At 53.7% G+C, this 16,412-nt stretch overlaps 1 protein-coding gene across 2 annotated transcripts in view; it reads left to right on the top strand.

Moving 5' to 3' along the window:
• Positions 1-3,437, top strand: part of WFS1 (wolframin ER transmembrane glycoprotein) — a 32,967-nt gene extending 29,530 nt beyond the window's left edge. For both annotated transcript variants that reach the window (XM_032254151.1, XM_032254152.1), the window contains exon 8: positions 848-3,437. In XM_032254151.1, the coding sequence (XP_032110042.1) occupies positions 848-2,659 (1,812 nt within the window). In that variant the 3' untranslated portion in view covers positions 2,660-3,437. The remainder of the gene's footprint in view (positions 1-847) is intronic.
• Positions 3,438-16,412: the final 12,975 nt, after the last annotated feature.

Below are 16,412 nucleotides of genomic sequence, written 5' to 3'. Positions count from 1 at the left end.
TGTGTGTGTGTGTGTGTGTGTGTGTGTGTGTGTGTGCAGGGGTGGGCTGCATGTGTGTGTGTAGGAGTGTGTGTGTGTATGTGTGTGTGTGCAGGGGTGGGTCGCATGTGTGTGTGAATGTGTGCGTGTGTGTAGGGGTGGAAGGTGGCCCGCAGCTGCTTCTCAGGGTCTCCTGCCACAGGCAGGGCAGCTCAGCTGGCCGCCCTGTGCAGCTGCATGGTGTCTCTGCTGGCACAGTCGTGTTGGCCCCTCTGCCTGAGTCTGCACCAAACCCGTTGTCTAACGCTTGCTCTGCCGCCCCTCCCGGGACTGCCTGTGGCTTCGCCTCCTAGATCCCAGCCTAGTCTTTTAAGGATTGCCATTTCCCTTCATGGATACTCAGGGAGGTGACGTCCTTGCTGCAGTGCAGAGCTGGGTCACAAAGCCAGCTCCCAGACGACAATCCCAGGGCTCCAAAGTCTCTTCATGTGGGCAGCCCTGAGGGACGGGAAATGGGTCCCTCCAGGTGCTGGAGGTCTTGCAGGAAGAGAAGCACACATGTGTCTGGTCACACCGGCAGAAGTGGGGGAGCCAGGCACGGGGTAAGGTTGGTTGCGTGTGCGTGTGTGAATGTGCGTGTGTGCAGGGAGCGAGAGAGGGGCTCCAGGCCCAGAAGAGGGAGGGCCCACAGGGACTGCAGAGCATGGGGAGGGCCACCTGGAGAAGGGTGGAGGGAGAACCACTAGGACGGGGCTGGCGACAGAAAAGGCAGAGATGTGGGTTCATTTTGTCAGGAGGCAGGGTGGTCAGAGGGAGGTGTGAGGCGGTCCTGCCCCAGCCTGGTTCCCACATTCCGTCTCTCCCCCAGGTGGTCAAGTACCCACTGCACGCCATCATGGAGATCAAGGAGTACCTGATTGACGTGGCCTCCAGGGCGGGCATGCACTGGCTGTCCACCATCATCCCCACACACCACATCAACGCCCTCATCTTCTTCTTCATCATCAGCAACCTCACCATCGACTTCTTCGCCTTCTTCATCCCGCTGGTCATCTTCTACCTGTCCTTCATCTCCATGGTGATCTGCACCCTCAAGGTCTTCCAGGACAGCAAGGCCTGGGAGAACTTCCGCACCCTCACCGACCTGCTGCTGCGCTTCGAGCCCAACCTGGACGTGGAGCAGGCTGAAGTCAACTTCGGCTGGAACCACCTGGAGCCCTATGCCCACTTCCTGCTCTCCGTCTTCTTCGTCATCTTCTCCTTCCCCCTCGCCAGCAAGGACTGCATCCCATGCTCAGAGCTGGCCGTCATCACCGGCTTCTTTACCGTGACCAGCTACCTGAGCCTGAGCACCCATGCGGAGCCCTACACGCGCAGGGCCCTGGCCACCGAGGTCACCGCCGGCCTGCTGTCGCTGCTGCCCTCCATGCCCCTGGATTGGCCCTACCTGAAGGTCCTCGGCCAGACCTTCCTCACCGTGCCTGTCGGCCACCTGGTGGTCCTCAACGTCAGCGTCCCCTGCCTGCTCTACGTCTACCTGCTCTACCTCTTCTTCCGCATGGCACAGCTGAGGAATTTCAAGGGCACCTACTGCTACCTGGTGCCCTACCTGGTGTGCTTCATGTGGTGTGAGCTCTCCGTGGTCATCCTGCTGGAGTCCACCGGCCTGGGGCTGCTCCGCGCCTCCATCGGCTACTGCCTTTTCCTCTTTGCCCTCCCCATCCTGGTGGCCGGCCTGGCCCTGGTGGGCGTGCTGCAGTTCGCCCGGTGGTTCGTGTCTCTGGAGCTCACCAAGATTGCAGTCACCATGGCGGTGTGCAGCGTGCCCCTGCTGTTGCGCTGGTGGACCAAGGCCAGCTTCTCCGTGGTGGGGATGGTGAAGTCCCTGACGCGGAGCTCCATGGTCAAGCTCATCCTGGTGTGGCTCACAGCCATCGTGCTGTTCTGCTGGTTCTATGTGTACCGCTCGGAGGGCATGAAGGTCTACAACTCCACGCTGACGTGGCAGCAGTATGGGGCGCTGTGCGGGCCGCGCGCCTGGAAGGAGACCAACATGGCGCGCACCCAGATCCTCTGCAGCCACCTGGAGGGCCATAGGGTCACGTGGACCGGCCGCTTCAAGTACGTCCGCGTGACCGACATCGACAACAGCGCCGAGTCGGCCATCAACATGCTCCCCTTCTTCATCGGCGACTGGATGCGCTGCCTCTACGGCGAGGCCTACCCCGCCTGCAGCCCCGGCAACACCTCCACGGCCGAGGAGGAGCTCTGCCGCCTCAAGCTGCTGGCCAAGCACCCCTGCCACATCAAGAAGTTCGACCGCTACAAGTTCGAGATCACCGTGGGCATGCCATTCAGCAGCGGCGCCGACAGCCCACGCAGCCGCGAGGAGGACGACGTCACCAAGGACATCGTGCTGCGGGCCAGCAGCGAGTTCAAGAGTGTGCTGCTCAGCCTGCGCCAGGGCAGCCTCATCGAGTTCAGCACCATCCTGGAGGGCCGCCTGGGCAGCAAGTGGCCCGTCTTCGAGCTCAAGGCCATCAGCTGCCTCAACTGCATGGCCCAGCTCTCGCCCGCCAGGCGGCACGTGAAGATCGAGCACGACTGGCGCAGCACTGTGCACGGCGCCGTCAAGTTCGCCTTCGACTTCTTCTTCTTCCCGTTCCTGTCGGCAGCCTGAGCACGCCCGCCACCGAGGAGCTTCCAGTGCATGTGCCGTGAGGCCCTTCCCCAGTGTGGCCCAGCCTGACACACGTGCACCGGTGCCGTGTGTGCTCATGTGTGCAGACCGCGCTGCAGAGACCTTGCGTCCATGTGTAGATGGCGTGGACCCCGACGAAGGGGCAGCCGCTGATGAGCCCTGTCCACTGTGAATGCCGAGTGTGTTGGGAATTGCATGCCGTCCCCACCCCAGTGCTACCTTCCCGAGTGACGCGGTGTGCCAGGCTAGACTAGGAGGTCCCTGTGTCTCAAACAGCACTTTACAGACGAGATTCCCTCTCTTTCAAGCACCCTGTTGCCTCTTACTTACTTTTGCGTTGGATTTGTTGTTTAAAGAAACGAATAAGCATCTGTGTAAACTCCACAGTGGAGTTTCTTATTTCTTTGGTCACTGCTAAACCTTAACTTAAAGGCCGGTCGCCTTTCCTGGGAGATGTGAACAGCAGCTTGAGCATGTCATGTGGTCAAGGTCCGGCCCCCCAGCAGAGGGTGGGAGAGGCGACGCCCTGGCAGTGTGCCCGCACTGACCTCGGCACGCAGGCTGCCTCTTGGCCCTCCTGTTCAGCAGGCAGTAGGTGAGTTTGTGAGGGTCTTGCCTGAATCCATCAGGACTTGGGAAACAGAGAACCCTGGGGGGTACTGGCCGGTGCTCAGAAGAGCCTGACCATGTTCAGTGCTGTAGAGCAGAAAGCCGGGGTCCTCTGTGGCTGAAATAAAAATCTCTGGTGGAACCTGCAGTGCTTTCCTTCCTTTCTTTACCTAAAAGAAGTCCTTCTGGTACGTGCGTGAGAATCAACAGTGACTACACCCCGGCTGAATGAAATGCAAGTGCAGTTTAGAAAAGAGCAAGGCTGACGTTCCGCAGCTGACGGCCTCCTGCCGAGGGCAGACCCTGGCTTCACCCCTCCAGCTGGAGGGGCCCCTGGGGCATCCGCCATGATTGTCGGGTTGCCTGGGCATGGCTGCCTCTGTGGAGACACACCTGTGCTGAAGGTGACCATGGAGTGTCAGCCCAGCCGTCCACTCGGATTGTACTGGGTGGAAAGTGCACAGTCACAGTTATTTTTGAATTCCAGTTATCCGTAAAGTGGAGCCTGCATGGTGATTCACGGCTTGGGAACTGCTGACCACGTGTGTTGTGAAACACGTGTGTTGTGAAACCATATCCTGTGTTCCCTAACGTGCAGTGATGACCCCATGGAATTATCATCAGAACTTAGTCACTTGGGAGTGCCCGAGCAGCTGGGGGCCCCTCAGCAAACCTCACCCCTCGTGGGGGGCCTGTTCCTGTCCCAGCCCCTTGAGTCTTTAGTGTCTTCCCTGAGATTGAGGACATGACCTATACCCACCCCTGTCCCCCATAGGCTGGGCTGCTCTCTACCGGGCAGCAGGCCTCACCTCTGCTGTGGGTGGGGAATGTCGAGTGGTCATACGCTCGGGTTTGGCCACCTGGCGTTGCTGTGTGGGATGTGGCTGCCCCATTTTCCTCGGACAGTGCTTTATGGTGCTGGGTGGTGGCAGCTGCACCTCCACACTGTCCCCTCGTCCTGGTTTGTCCTGCCTGGAGGGTCTGCGTGAAGCCACACATTAGAGGCTCAAGAGGTGTCATCACTCTAAGCCACATGTTCGCCCCTGGGTTTCTTTCTCAGGCAGTGAGATGAGGTTGGAGTTCAGCCCCATTTCCTCTCCCCATCCTGTGGATTTCTGAGGCTATGGAAGGCCCTCACCCTGTGACTCTGACCTCAGGATCCCCACTGACTGTGCAGAGGAGGAAAACTGCCTGATGCTTTCCAAGTGGACAAAGATTACAACACGTCATCTCCCTCACAACACCTGGATGCGGAAGATGCTCCAACATTCCCCATCTACAGAAGAGGACACCGAGGTTCAGAGTGGAGGTCATAGCACATTAGCACATGGCACAACGCAGAGCAGGAGGGACAGAGCTCCATGTGTCCCCTTCCCCTGGGCCAGCACGCTGCCACTCAGCACCCCGATTAGTTTCCAACCAATCAGCAGAGGCGCAGCTTGGAGGAGAAGGAGTGCTGTCTTTTGGGCAGAGTCCAGATTGGGCATGGTCCTGGGTTCTACTCATTCTGCCACAAACCCCTGTGTGACCAGGCGCCATTTAACACGTCCCCAGGCCTCAGTGTCCCGATCTGTAAAATGGAATGTCTGGGCCAGGTCAGCTGTTTTCAAAACTTCTTAGCAATACCATGTTTGTTTGTTTGTTTGAAATAAGATCTCACTCTGTCATCTAGGCTGATAGTGCAGTGGCGCTATCTTAACTCACTGCGGTCTCCACATTTGTCCTGGGTTTTATAGAGAATGCCCAGGGACCCTCCCAAGGAAAGAACCTACCGTCTGCAGGAACAGTCATTATTTAATACCATGTCCCGGGCACTTGCTCTGGACTGAACCTTCACCCCACGGGGCTGTGGGACACCCAGGGAGGACCCGGGTGCAGTCTCACTTTGCTTCCATGAGGTAGTAGCATTTGAGAGAATGAGTCAGGAATGGCCCAACTCAGTGGTGCCATCTCAAGTGCCAGGAGAGGGTTTGGCACCAGGGTTTCCAAGCCCTCTGGAAGCCCAGCACCCCATGGGCATTCTTTCAGGGGGTCTTCATTGTCCATTCTTGGGCAGTGAAGCCATCAGAAAGACCACTCCGCCTCCTTCAGACATGCTGTTAAAGTCCAGTCATTCAAAGTTCAATTACTCAAATGCTCTTTTCCATTTTTTTTTTTTGATCTTACATGATGCAAGTGCACTCCCAAGTGAGGTGACAAAAACCCACATTTCTGCAGATGCCCATTAAGCAGGACCTGCCTGTCTGAGTCTGCTGCCTGAGGACAGAACCCTGTCACCATCCCAGCGCTCAATCAGGAGGATGGGGTGTCGGGGCTATTAAACAGCCATGTGGCCCAACGCATCTCATCCAGCAGCCCGGGGAAAGCACACTGACAGGCCCCTATTCAGTAACTGACCCCACTCCCCATTTCTGCAGGAGCTGGAAGAGCCCCAAGGACATCAGCCCCACCAGCGGAGGGAGCTGGGACCCAGGGCCGGGTGGGGCAGCTGTCTACCCGCTGCAAAACACCTGCCACCTGGCTGCTTTGTGGACATGCTCTCGAAAACCTCACGTTGGTGATGTTAGTGTCTCTACTTTATCCAGGGGACCCTGGGCACAGAGCAGGGCAGAAGCTCCCCGTGGATCCCTGTGGCAGCCTCTAAGATGGCCCCAGTAGTCCCAACCACCTACTGCTGCTCCCTCCATGGTAGCAGTATTGGTCTGTGTGACCAGTTGAATATGGCAAAAGTGACAAGATGTCACTTCTGAGGTTTGCTTGCAAAAGGCTGTGGCTTTTGGCTCGGCTGCTCTCTCTCTTGGATCCATCACTCTGGGTGAGGAAGCCATGTCGCAAGCAGCCCCATGGGGAAGCCTGTGCCTGGAGGACCTGAAGCCTCAAGCCAACAGCCACATGATGCACTTGGAAACAGAGATGGCAGCCATGGCCCACACTCGCCTGCGGCTCCTGGGAGACGCCAAGCCGGAACCTCCTGGTGAATCCATGTGGGTAACACCCCCCATGGGCACCGAGGAAGGAGAACTGTCCAGACCCCAGGCACAGTTAGTGCCTGAAGAATATCTTAGTTATAGTGTTATTACTCAGCTACTTCCTTTACGTAATCCTTTGTATATAATCATATATTAGCTTGTAGAATTAATGCCTGAAGCATAACTCACTGCTTACATATATCTAGCTTATATGTAGCATACTTATATCTAGCATACTCAGTTCTATGTAGTCAGAGCTGTACTGACACATTTAGTGCTGATTTATAGAATCCTTCTATATAACCATATAGTAGTTTGTAGTAGGAGGAATGCCTAGAGCAGTCACAGAACAGAAGCAGTATATGGGAAAACAGCCAGACCAGGACAAGAACCAAAGACCCAGGCGGTGGCGTCCCTGCCTGAAAGGACATACTCTGTATGCAGGCTTGGAGCAAGAGTCTCTCCTCCTGATAAAGGAGTTGTAGCACCTTGCATCCAGTTCCTGTGGAAAGCAGGCCTCAGGCCTGAGATCCTGGAAATACCTGAGGGAGAAGAACCCCTCTGGTGTGACCATTCACGGTGGCTGTACACCCTGTCAGCCTTTTTGCACTTCTGTGCTGCCTCAAATCATCCTCCTGTAAATATCTTAAGAGAAGAACACAAGTCTGTCAGCTCCCACCGCATTGGCTTACAATATTCTTCTATTAGAAATCCTTTGAAGTCTCCAGCCCCTAGATAAGAAGTGTTGCACACGACACCTGTTGCACACAGCCCACCTCCTTGCCTTGGTGACCTAATGGGGGTGGACCCCTTTTCTGTACAGGACCCTCTAATACTGCGCACGGCATGGCCCCCTACTGCACACAGCCCACCTCTCTGCCCAGGTAACATAATGGGGTGGCCCCCTCGCTTGTGACTCATGTGATTATGTATGCCCTATTAGTAAGCCTATAGATGATGACCTCACTCAAGACCCTGCCCCTGCTTGTACCTAATAAATACAGATGCTTCTGGGCATTTGGGGCTCTCGCTGATCTCCGCTCATAGGTGGCGTGGCCCCCCAAGTCCAGCTGCTCTTCACCAGTTCTTCGGTGTCCTGTCTCTTTAATTCCCAGATCCTGCACCTCAGCACAGCATAAGGGACAACCCACGACCCTGTGGGGCCCAACAGCCCTACAAATCCACTCCTGGGTTCCTGACCCCCAGAAACTATGAGATGATGAATGTGGTTTTAGGCTGCTAAATTTGGGATAACTGATACAGTCCCAATGCTGGTAAGTGATGAGGCTGTCATGAAACCAGGTATCCTGTTGTTGTGTCCCTACCCCCGCCTCCACTAGCATGGGCAGTCCTGTCGCTGTCAGGCCACTTCCTCAGCCCCTTTAATAGTCCAGGACTCACCGGGTACAGTGGCTCATGCCTGTAATCCCAGCACTTTGGGAGGCTGAGGCTGGTGGATCATGAGGCCAGGAGTTTGAGACCAGCCTGACCAACAAGGTGAAACCCCGTCTCTACTAAAAACCCAAAAACTAGCTGGGCATGGTGGCAGGCACCTGTAATCCCAGCTACTCAGGAGGCTGAGGCAGGAGAATTGCTTGAACCTTGGAGGCGGAGGTTGTAGTGAGCTGAGATCATGCCGCTGTACTCCAGCCTGGGCAACAGCGAGACTCTGTCTCAAAGAAAAAAAAAAGTCCAGGAGCCTTGGAAAGCATTTGTGAAGTCTCCTGGGCTGCCAGATTTGCCAGAAAAAGAGACAAACTCCACACGTTTTCCTTGTGTGCGTTCAGTTTTTCTAGCTGTTTCAGTCCCTTCCAACTTGGTTTGCTTTCATGAAGCTTGAGGCAAGTGCAATTTTCCGCCCACAGGGCTGCAGCACTTTTCAAAGTCATCCTGGAGCTTAGTGTAGAGGACCATGTGGCATTGTTGCCTTTTCAGCCTGACCTGCCACGCGCTCTCTTGCTCCTCTGTCATGCTCCCTGCTTCTCCACCTGGGGGGCTAGGAGGGTGGTCTGGCCATCTAAACCTTGGTTCCTGCCAGCCACAGGACTTTGGAAGCTTTGTCAGATTCCTGAAGCCTCATTTCCTCATGGGAACAGTGCAGGTGAAAGCACCCTCCTCGCAGAATGGTGTGGGAGGGAGATGAGAGGAAATTAAATAGACGTACGGCCCCGCAGCACGGCTGGCGCCCCGCTCACTGCCCCTGCTTGCTCTTACGGCTGGTCAGACCCATGGGGCAAGTCTCTCCAGGTATTTCCAAACCTGGGAGGGCTTTGTGTTTAGCTTAAGTCAAGGAGGCTGTCCGATTTTCGAGGCTGTTTGGATTTCTTTCAGCAAAACGTGGCAGAAGTTACTACACAGGAACTTTCTGAATCCTGACAGCTACTGTGACGGTTACCTTTAGGTGTCCACTTGATTGGATTGAGGGATGCCTAGATAGCTGGTGAAGTATTGTTTCTGGGTGTGTCCGTGGAGGTGTCGCCAGAGGAAACTGACATTTGCCTCAGTGGACTGGGAGAGGAAGACCCGGAGGAAACTGACATTTGCCTCAGTGGACTGGGAGAGGAAGACCCGCCCTCCATGTGGGTGGGCACCATCCAATTGGCTGCCAGCGGGGCTTGAACCAAGCAGGCGGAAGAAGGTGGGTGAAACTGGCTTGCTGAGTCTTCCGGCCTTCACCTTCCTCCCATCCTTCCGCTCCTCCTGCCCTTGGACATCAGGCTCCAGGTTCTTCAGCCTCTGGACTCTGGGACTTACACAGTGGTTTGCTGGGGGTTCTGGGCCCTTTCGCCACAGACTGAAGCCTGCATTGTAGGTTTCTCTGCTTTTGAGGCTTTTGAACTCGGACTGAGTGACTACTGGCTTCCTTCCTCCCCAGCTTGCAAACAGCCTGTTATGGTACTTTGCTTTGCAATCATGTGAGCCAATTCTCCCTAATAAACCCCCTTTCATCTATACATAGATCCTATTAGTTCTGCCCCTCCAGAGAACCCTAATACAGTTACCAACAGAAACCTTTCAGATTGCCCTAGATTCTGTAGGCAGCATGCAGTTCACCACCCTTTGTCTCGTGGTGACAGTGCAGGAAGAACAGAGGCCTGGGGTCAAGACAGAATGGGGCCAGACCCAAGTTCCAGAACCTATGACCGCATAGGTTTTAGAGACCTGGGTTGCAGTCTGGCCTCTGCCTTTACTGTATGGCCCTGGACACGTTCCCTGACCTCTCTGAAACTCAAGTTCCTTACCTCTAGAACAGGAGTAAAAATGGGACCTGCCTCATGGGTTTATGTAGAATGAAATAGAGTGCAAAGTCTGTACATAGTAGGTCTCAATCAGCGGTCACACCTGTCACTATCTTACAGGACGGGCCTTGGCACGCCTGCTAACTTTTCCAGCCTCGGTTGGCTCCTCTGTGAAATCAGGATTATAACGATATGATTTTCAGGATGACTATGATTTGTTGAGAAAGCAAGTATCCATCACACCATCATTTACACATTCATTCATGGAGTCATTCATTCCTTCTGTAAGGGTTATTGCCGACTTTAAAATGAGGAAACTGAGGCCACTATAAGAAAATTAAATGCCCATTTATTTAGCTCCCGGGCAAGGTTCCATGGTCCCGGGGAAAGGGGCCAGGGAAGTCGCACCAACTTCCTGGGGCGTGGGGTTTTTATGGCTAGGAGGAGCGAGCAACAGCTGGGTGCTCTGATTGACTCCAGGGGAGCGGGATTGAGATGGGGCAGGTTTTCCGGTGGGAGAAGCGGCCAAGAGCCTTGCATCAGCTGAAGCCTTCCAGGGGAGCCCTGAGGCAGAGCCTGGTGCCCAGTGCAGAGGTGGGCGTGTCCAACCTCCCGACCAGGCAACCGGCCTTACATTCCGACCCTTTTGATGATATAGGACATCGCTTCTTTCTGGCTACTTCCTGCTGAATAGGGGCGAAGTGTGGGAGAAGGGTCAGTTGGCTGGTGCCTTGGTTGGGAGTCGGACACAGGGGTGAAGCAGCATCTGCTTGACGGCCACCCTGGGAATTTCCCTTATGCGAGCTTGTAGAAACCTGAGGACAAAAGGGTTAGCATTATCAAAAGACAAACAATGATAATGGGGATGATAACAGGAGCCAGCTAGGTAAGCGTGGGGGATTGCCACCGGTTAAGAGAAGAGCCTGGTGCGTTTCGCTTTCTTCGGAGGTCTTCTTGGAGGCGATAGAGTGTGTTGACAACTGTGGCTTGAAGCCTCCCTGAGACGAGACCTTAGAGCAAGTAACGCATGCCTTGTGTACCTGCTTCGTCGTCTGTTGTAGACCTGGTGAGAAAAACAGGGGCTGCACAAAGTGATGCAACGCCTTGGGCCCTATATGTAAGGACTGGTGGATTTCAGTAATAGTTTTAGGGGCCTGTTCCCGTGAAAGGGCAATCCTGTCGTTTAAGAAGATCCAGCCCTGATCAGACTGGGTTCCTCCTCTTACTATGAGGGCCTGTTTGTCTGATGGTGAGTAAACTGGCGGCGTGGCCGTGGTGAGGAACAGGACCGGAGTGGGGGCTAGCCTGGTACCGGTTAAGGATTTTGCTGCAGCATCTGCCCTTGCATTGCCCCCGGAAATGGCATTCTGCTGGGCCTGGTGCCCTCGGCAGTGGATGACAGCGACTTCTTTAGGCAGTGATAGGGCCTGCAGGAGATTAGAGATTTGGGTAGCATTAATTATGGGGGACCCCTTTCTGGTAAGGAATTCCTGCTCTTTCCAGAGGGCAGAGTGGCAGTGGGTAATAAGGGTCAGTATAGATATTTGCTCGCTTTCCCTGTGCTAGTGTAAGAGCTCGGGTTAGGGCAATGAGCTCCGCCTTTTGTGATGTGGCTCATGAGTAGTTCGTGGGCTAGCAGGTGGGTGACGACAGACTTCAGGCCTTGACAGTGGGATTTTGAGATGGGGAACTAAGGACGTGAGGGAAAGCGGATCGACGGACAAAGGATGGGTGCCCCCCAGATGGGAGACCCGTCTGATGCCTTCCCGGCCACGTCCCGGAAGGGAGGTTTCAGGGCGTCTTGGCTAAGGTGCACCCGTATAACCCCCGGGCCGGATCACCGTTATGCCTTATGACGTCCCCGTGGAACCGCGGGCTGAGGCCCACACAAGCCCCGTAGCCGTTACGCCGTGGGACTACACATAAACTCACTCACTCACTCACTCGTGCCGGGGGTAGGAAGAGAAACTGAAAGTACAGTTACTTCATGAACGGGAGTTTATACGCCAAAGGGCTGATTTGAGATAGACGTTTTAGTAGCGTAAGCCGGGGATTTGGTCCTGCTGTGAGGCAGGGCCCGGGTTTGCAGATGGGGCTTCTGAACACCCAACCCTCGGCCGCTCTGCGGAGATGATCGGAAGGCGTCCTGGACTGCCCTACCCAACACCGGAGAGGGTTCAGGAAGATGGGGACATCTCCCTCAGATTCCTGACCCCCAGAAAACCCCTTATGGGGAGAAGACAAGAGTGTAGGGACGTCTCCTCTACACTCAGATCCTCGGGACGAGGCCGGGGCCTGGCCCATGGCGAGACGGGAAGGAGTCCCTGACACGGCCGTGATTATGAGCAGGGAGTCCACGAGGCAAGCAGTGGGAGGGGTTGTGGGCAACAGAAGTCTTACCTTGTGGTGGAGCGGCTCCCTGGTCCGGCTTCGGGCGGAGGTATCAGTTTCCCCCAGGAGGGGTCTTACAACTCCTCCCGGGTTTCTGGCACCAAATGTAAGGGTTAATCCCGAGTTTAAAATGAGGAAACTGAGGCCACTATAAGAAAATTAAATGCCCATTTATTTAGCTCCCGGGCGAGGTTCCATGCTCCTGGGGAAAGGGGCCAGGGAAGTCGCACCAACTTTCCGGGGCATGGGGTTTTTATGGCTAGGAGGAGCGAGCAACAGCTGGGTGCTCTGATTGACTCCAGGGGAGTGGGATTGAGACGGGGCGGGTTTTCCGGTGGAAGAACCGGCCAGGAGCCTTGCATCAGCTGGAGCCTTCCAGGGGAGCCCTGAGGCAGAGCCTGGTGCCCAGTGCGGAGGTGGGCGTGCCCAACCTCCCGACCAGGCAACCGGCCTTACACCTTCAATCGTTTATTCAATTATTCATGAAGTTATGGATTTAGTTCATCATTCATTCTCCAGTTCTCAAGTCCCCTGTGCTGGCCATGGCCAAGACACGCTTCCTTCCAGTGGGCAGCTAGGTAAGTAAGCAGGAGCTTGAGGAAGGGCAGGGACTTGTCATCAGCAAACCCTGCTCCAGAATGGAAACAGGACAGAGCATATTCTCTCCCTCCATAGGGCCCCCACTTCTGGCCACCCAGGAACCCCTTGGTTTGGGAGCATCTCCATCTCCTGCCAGCCCAGCTCAGGTTCTGCCAGCCTCTGGGCCCCTCTCACACCGTCCACCCCACCCATCAGGCAACATACAGCAGGACTGTCAGAGGCATGTGAACCAGAGCAGCTCCATCTGGAGTAGGAGCTGGGTAAAATGAGGCTGAGACCTACTGGGCCGCATTCCCAGATGGTTAAGGCACTCTAAGTCACAGGATGAGATAGGAGATTGGCACAGGATACGGTCGTAAAGACCTTGCTTATAAAACAGGTTGCAGCAAAGAAGCCGCTAAAACCCACCAAAACCAAGATGGCAATGATGAGAGTGTCCTCTGGCCGTCCTCACTGCTACATTCCCACCAGCGCCATGACAGTTTACAAATGCCATGGCAACGTCAGGAAGTTCCCTATATGGTCTAGAAAGGGGAGGCATGAATAATCCACACCTTGTTTAGCATATCACCAAGAAAGAACCATAAAATGGGCACCAGCAGCCCTCGGGGCTGCTCTGTCTGTGGAGTAGTCATTCTTTTATTCCTTTGCTTTCCTGATAAACTTGCTTTCACTTTGCACTGTGGACTTGTCCTGAATTCTTTCTTCCTTGAGATCCAAGAGCCCTCTCCGGGGGTCTGGATTGGACCCCTTTCCAGCAGGGAATCATCTCTTCCTTCCTCTTTAAATTGAATTAAATGCTCATGGTTTGTAAAACCCCCCATCCCTTTGCTGTCACTCCCAGTTGCCCTGTCTCAGAGGAATGGCCTCCACCCCTTGCAGCTGTTTCTTCTGCTGATTACCTCCATGTTTTGTAGTAACATGTTCACATGCTATTTCTGATTTTCTAGTTTCAGATAATATCTGTGGACACCATGAAAGAAAAATCATCTCTCATATGGCCCTCTGGCCTCCTTCAATCAGACTTTAATGACAAGCCACCTTCCAACAGGACCATCTCACTGGGCCTTGTTAAATCAGTGTCCATCATTTCTGTGCTGTGTAAATAGGATTCACAGCTGGACCACAGAAGGCACTGTGATTATGTTTCTTTCTTTCATTTTTTTTTTTTTTTTTTTGAGACTGAGTCTCACTCTGTCGCCCAGGATGGAGTGCAGTGGCGTGATATTGGCTTACTGAAACCTCTGCCTCCCGAGTTCAAATGATTCTCCTACCTCAGTAGCTGGGGCTACAGGTGCCTGCCACCATACCCGGCTAATTTTTAGTAGAGACAGATTTCACCATGTTGGCCAGGCTGGTCATGAACTCCTGACTTCAAGTGATCCGTCAGCCTCGGCCTCCCAGAGTGCTGGGATTACAGATGTGAGCCACTGTGCCCCGCCTATGATTGCTTTTCATTTACACTGGGCCTAATAATTATTTTAGTTTTTTGTTAGTCTGTTTTTTCCTACATCGATCACTAATTGATTTGTGAAAAATGGAAAATTCTTCTCAATGTGTTGAAACTATCAGATAAGCTTTCAATTTCTGCTTCCCCATCCCCTGTAGATTCGTTGTTTGGAAATTTCCATCTTCCTGTGTCAATCTGGACAGTTCACGCTCCAGGCCCACCACCCAGCTGTCACGGTCACCCCAGTGTTCCCTTTGCCTGCCACCTGCGTGTGATCCCTGTTTCTGGAATCCCAGATGGATTAGCTAGGAAACAGGCTAGGCGGCTATGACAGAGAGACCCCCCAGTACAGCAGCTTATGCAACACAGGACTGACTGTTCGTCTCAGGTCACCATCTGAGTCAGTGGCCTAGGGTAGCATGCCGGCTGGAGGCAGGTTTCTTCTCTCATATCACTGTCTCTCTTTTGACCCACATTTTCTATCTGGAGATCTAAACTAGTCACTCCAGCTTCTGGAAACACCTTTGCAAAATTGTAAGTGAGGAAATCATAACAGTGAAAGAAATCAGACCTAACCAACTCCATCTTGCTTCTAACCTTGAAGCTGTCCTTGTTCATGCCTTTGCATAGGCCAAAATAACTTTGGGAAGGAATTCAGTTTATGGGTTGACTCTGAAACAAAATTGATAACAGCCCTTTCCCGAAAAGACCCTCTTCTTGCCTGGGGATCAGTCTGCCCTTGCAGGACTAACAAATTAGCTACAAGATTAGAAATCATAGTTTAGGGGTCATGCAGCCTTTGCCTCCAAGAGTCTGAACCTCCCCAAATTGCTCCTGGGGATAACGTCACTATTGTAAAACCTAAAATCAGTGCTTGAGCTATTTCGAAGACCTGCCCTTGATGGATCAGCTGACACCACCCAGATCAGTCATGGTGGCTCAACCAGTTCTGCCATCACACCCAGGAACAGAAGACAGCAAGAAAGCCTCACTTTGACCCCCTGTGATTCCATCTCCAACCTAACCAATCAGGACTCCCCACTACCCAAGCCCCTACCTTTACAATTGTCTTTTAAAAACTCTGATCCCGACCGGGCACGATGGCTCACGTCTGTAATCCCAGCACTCTGGGAGACCAAGATAAGCGGATCACTAGGTCAGGAGTTCGAGACCAGCCTGGCCAACACGGTGAAACCCCGTCTCTGTTAAAAATACAAAGATTAGCTGGTCATGGTGGCAGGTGCCTGTAATCCCAGCTACTCAGGAGGCTGAGGCAGGAGTGTCGCCTGAACCCAGGAGGCGGAGGTTGCAGTGAGCCATGATCATGCCACTGCACTCCAGCCTGGGGGAGAGCGAGACTCTGTCTCCAAATAAATAAATACATACATAAAATTAAAATTAACACTCTGGTCCCCGAATGCTTGGGTAGACTGATTTGAGTTATAATAAAACTCCAGTCTCCCACACAGCCGGCTCTGCATAAATTACTTTCTCCATCGCAATTCCCCTGTCTTGGTAAATCAACTCTGTCTAGGCAGTGGGCAAGGTGAACCCCCTGGGTGGTTACACTTCCAGTACTGTGTCTACAGTCTGGCCAGCGTTTAGGATGGAAAGGCAGGTGAAAGACAGGCTTCTCCCTTCTTACAGCAGTGCCTGGAGCAGAGCACTTCCATGTCCTCTCTGCTGGCCCAGGCTGGCTGCAGGGAGGCTGGAAACATAGGCTCTGGGGGACGATCCTGTGTCCAGATAACAACTCCATTGCCTTGTGTGAGGGGAAGGTCAGATTTCGGGGACAACCAGGAGTCTCCGCCTCATATGTTTCCTTTCCTGGTTTCGCGTTAGTGGCGCACACCCTCCAGTGCTTCCAGGGAAGCTGACTTTACATGAATCGGAGGCAGTTTTAAAAGTTCCCACCATAAGTTCATATCCTTGGGTAATCTCTCCTCACGTTGACCTGGGCTTGGTCTTGTGACTTGTTTTGGCCCGTGGGATGACAGCAAATGTGACACAAGCAGAGACCTGATAAGCAGGTGTGCCTTGGGGTTTATCTTACTGACCTTGGGAGCTCCGGTATCACAGGGTTTGGAACCAGAGTGACTCCATCTTGAATAGGGGCTGGGTAAAATGAGGCTGAAACCTAGTGGGCTGCATTCCCAGGAAGTTAGGCATGCTTAGTCAACAGGAGATTTACAGATAAGGGAACAAGTTAACAATGTTTACTGAACAGACTCCAGACTTCTCAGACTCAGGAAATGTCCTGATGCCCGATACCTTAAGAACAAAAGCATTCTTCGTTTAAAAGTAAGTTTTGCAGCCGGCCCTGGTGGCTCGCACCTGTGATCCCAGCATTTTGGGAGGCTGAGGTAGGCAGATCACTTGAGGTCAGAAGTTTGAGACCAGCCTGGCCAACAATGGTGAAACCTGTCTCTACTAAAAATATAAAGAATTAGCCAGGTGTGGTGGTGGGCGCCTGT

The sequence above is a fragment of the Sapajus apella genome, unplaced genomic scaffold, assembly GCF_009761245.1.
Source record: "Sapajus apella isolate SASKATOON/1434 unplaced genomic scaffold, GSC_monkey_1.0 scaffold85, whole genome shotgun sequence".
NCBI classification, from domain to species: Eukaryota; Metazoa; Chordata; class Mammalia; order Primates; family Cebidae; genus Sapajus; species Sapajus apella.
This window is presented reverse-complemented; position numbering and strand designations above follow the sequence as displayed.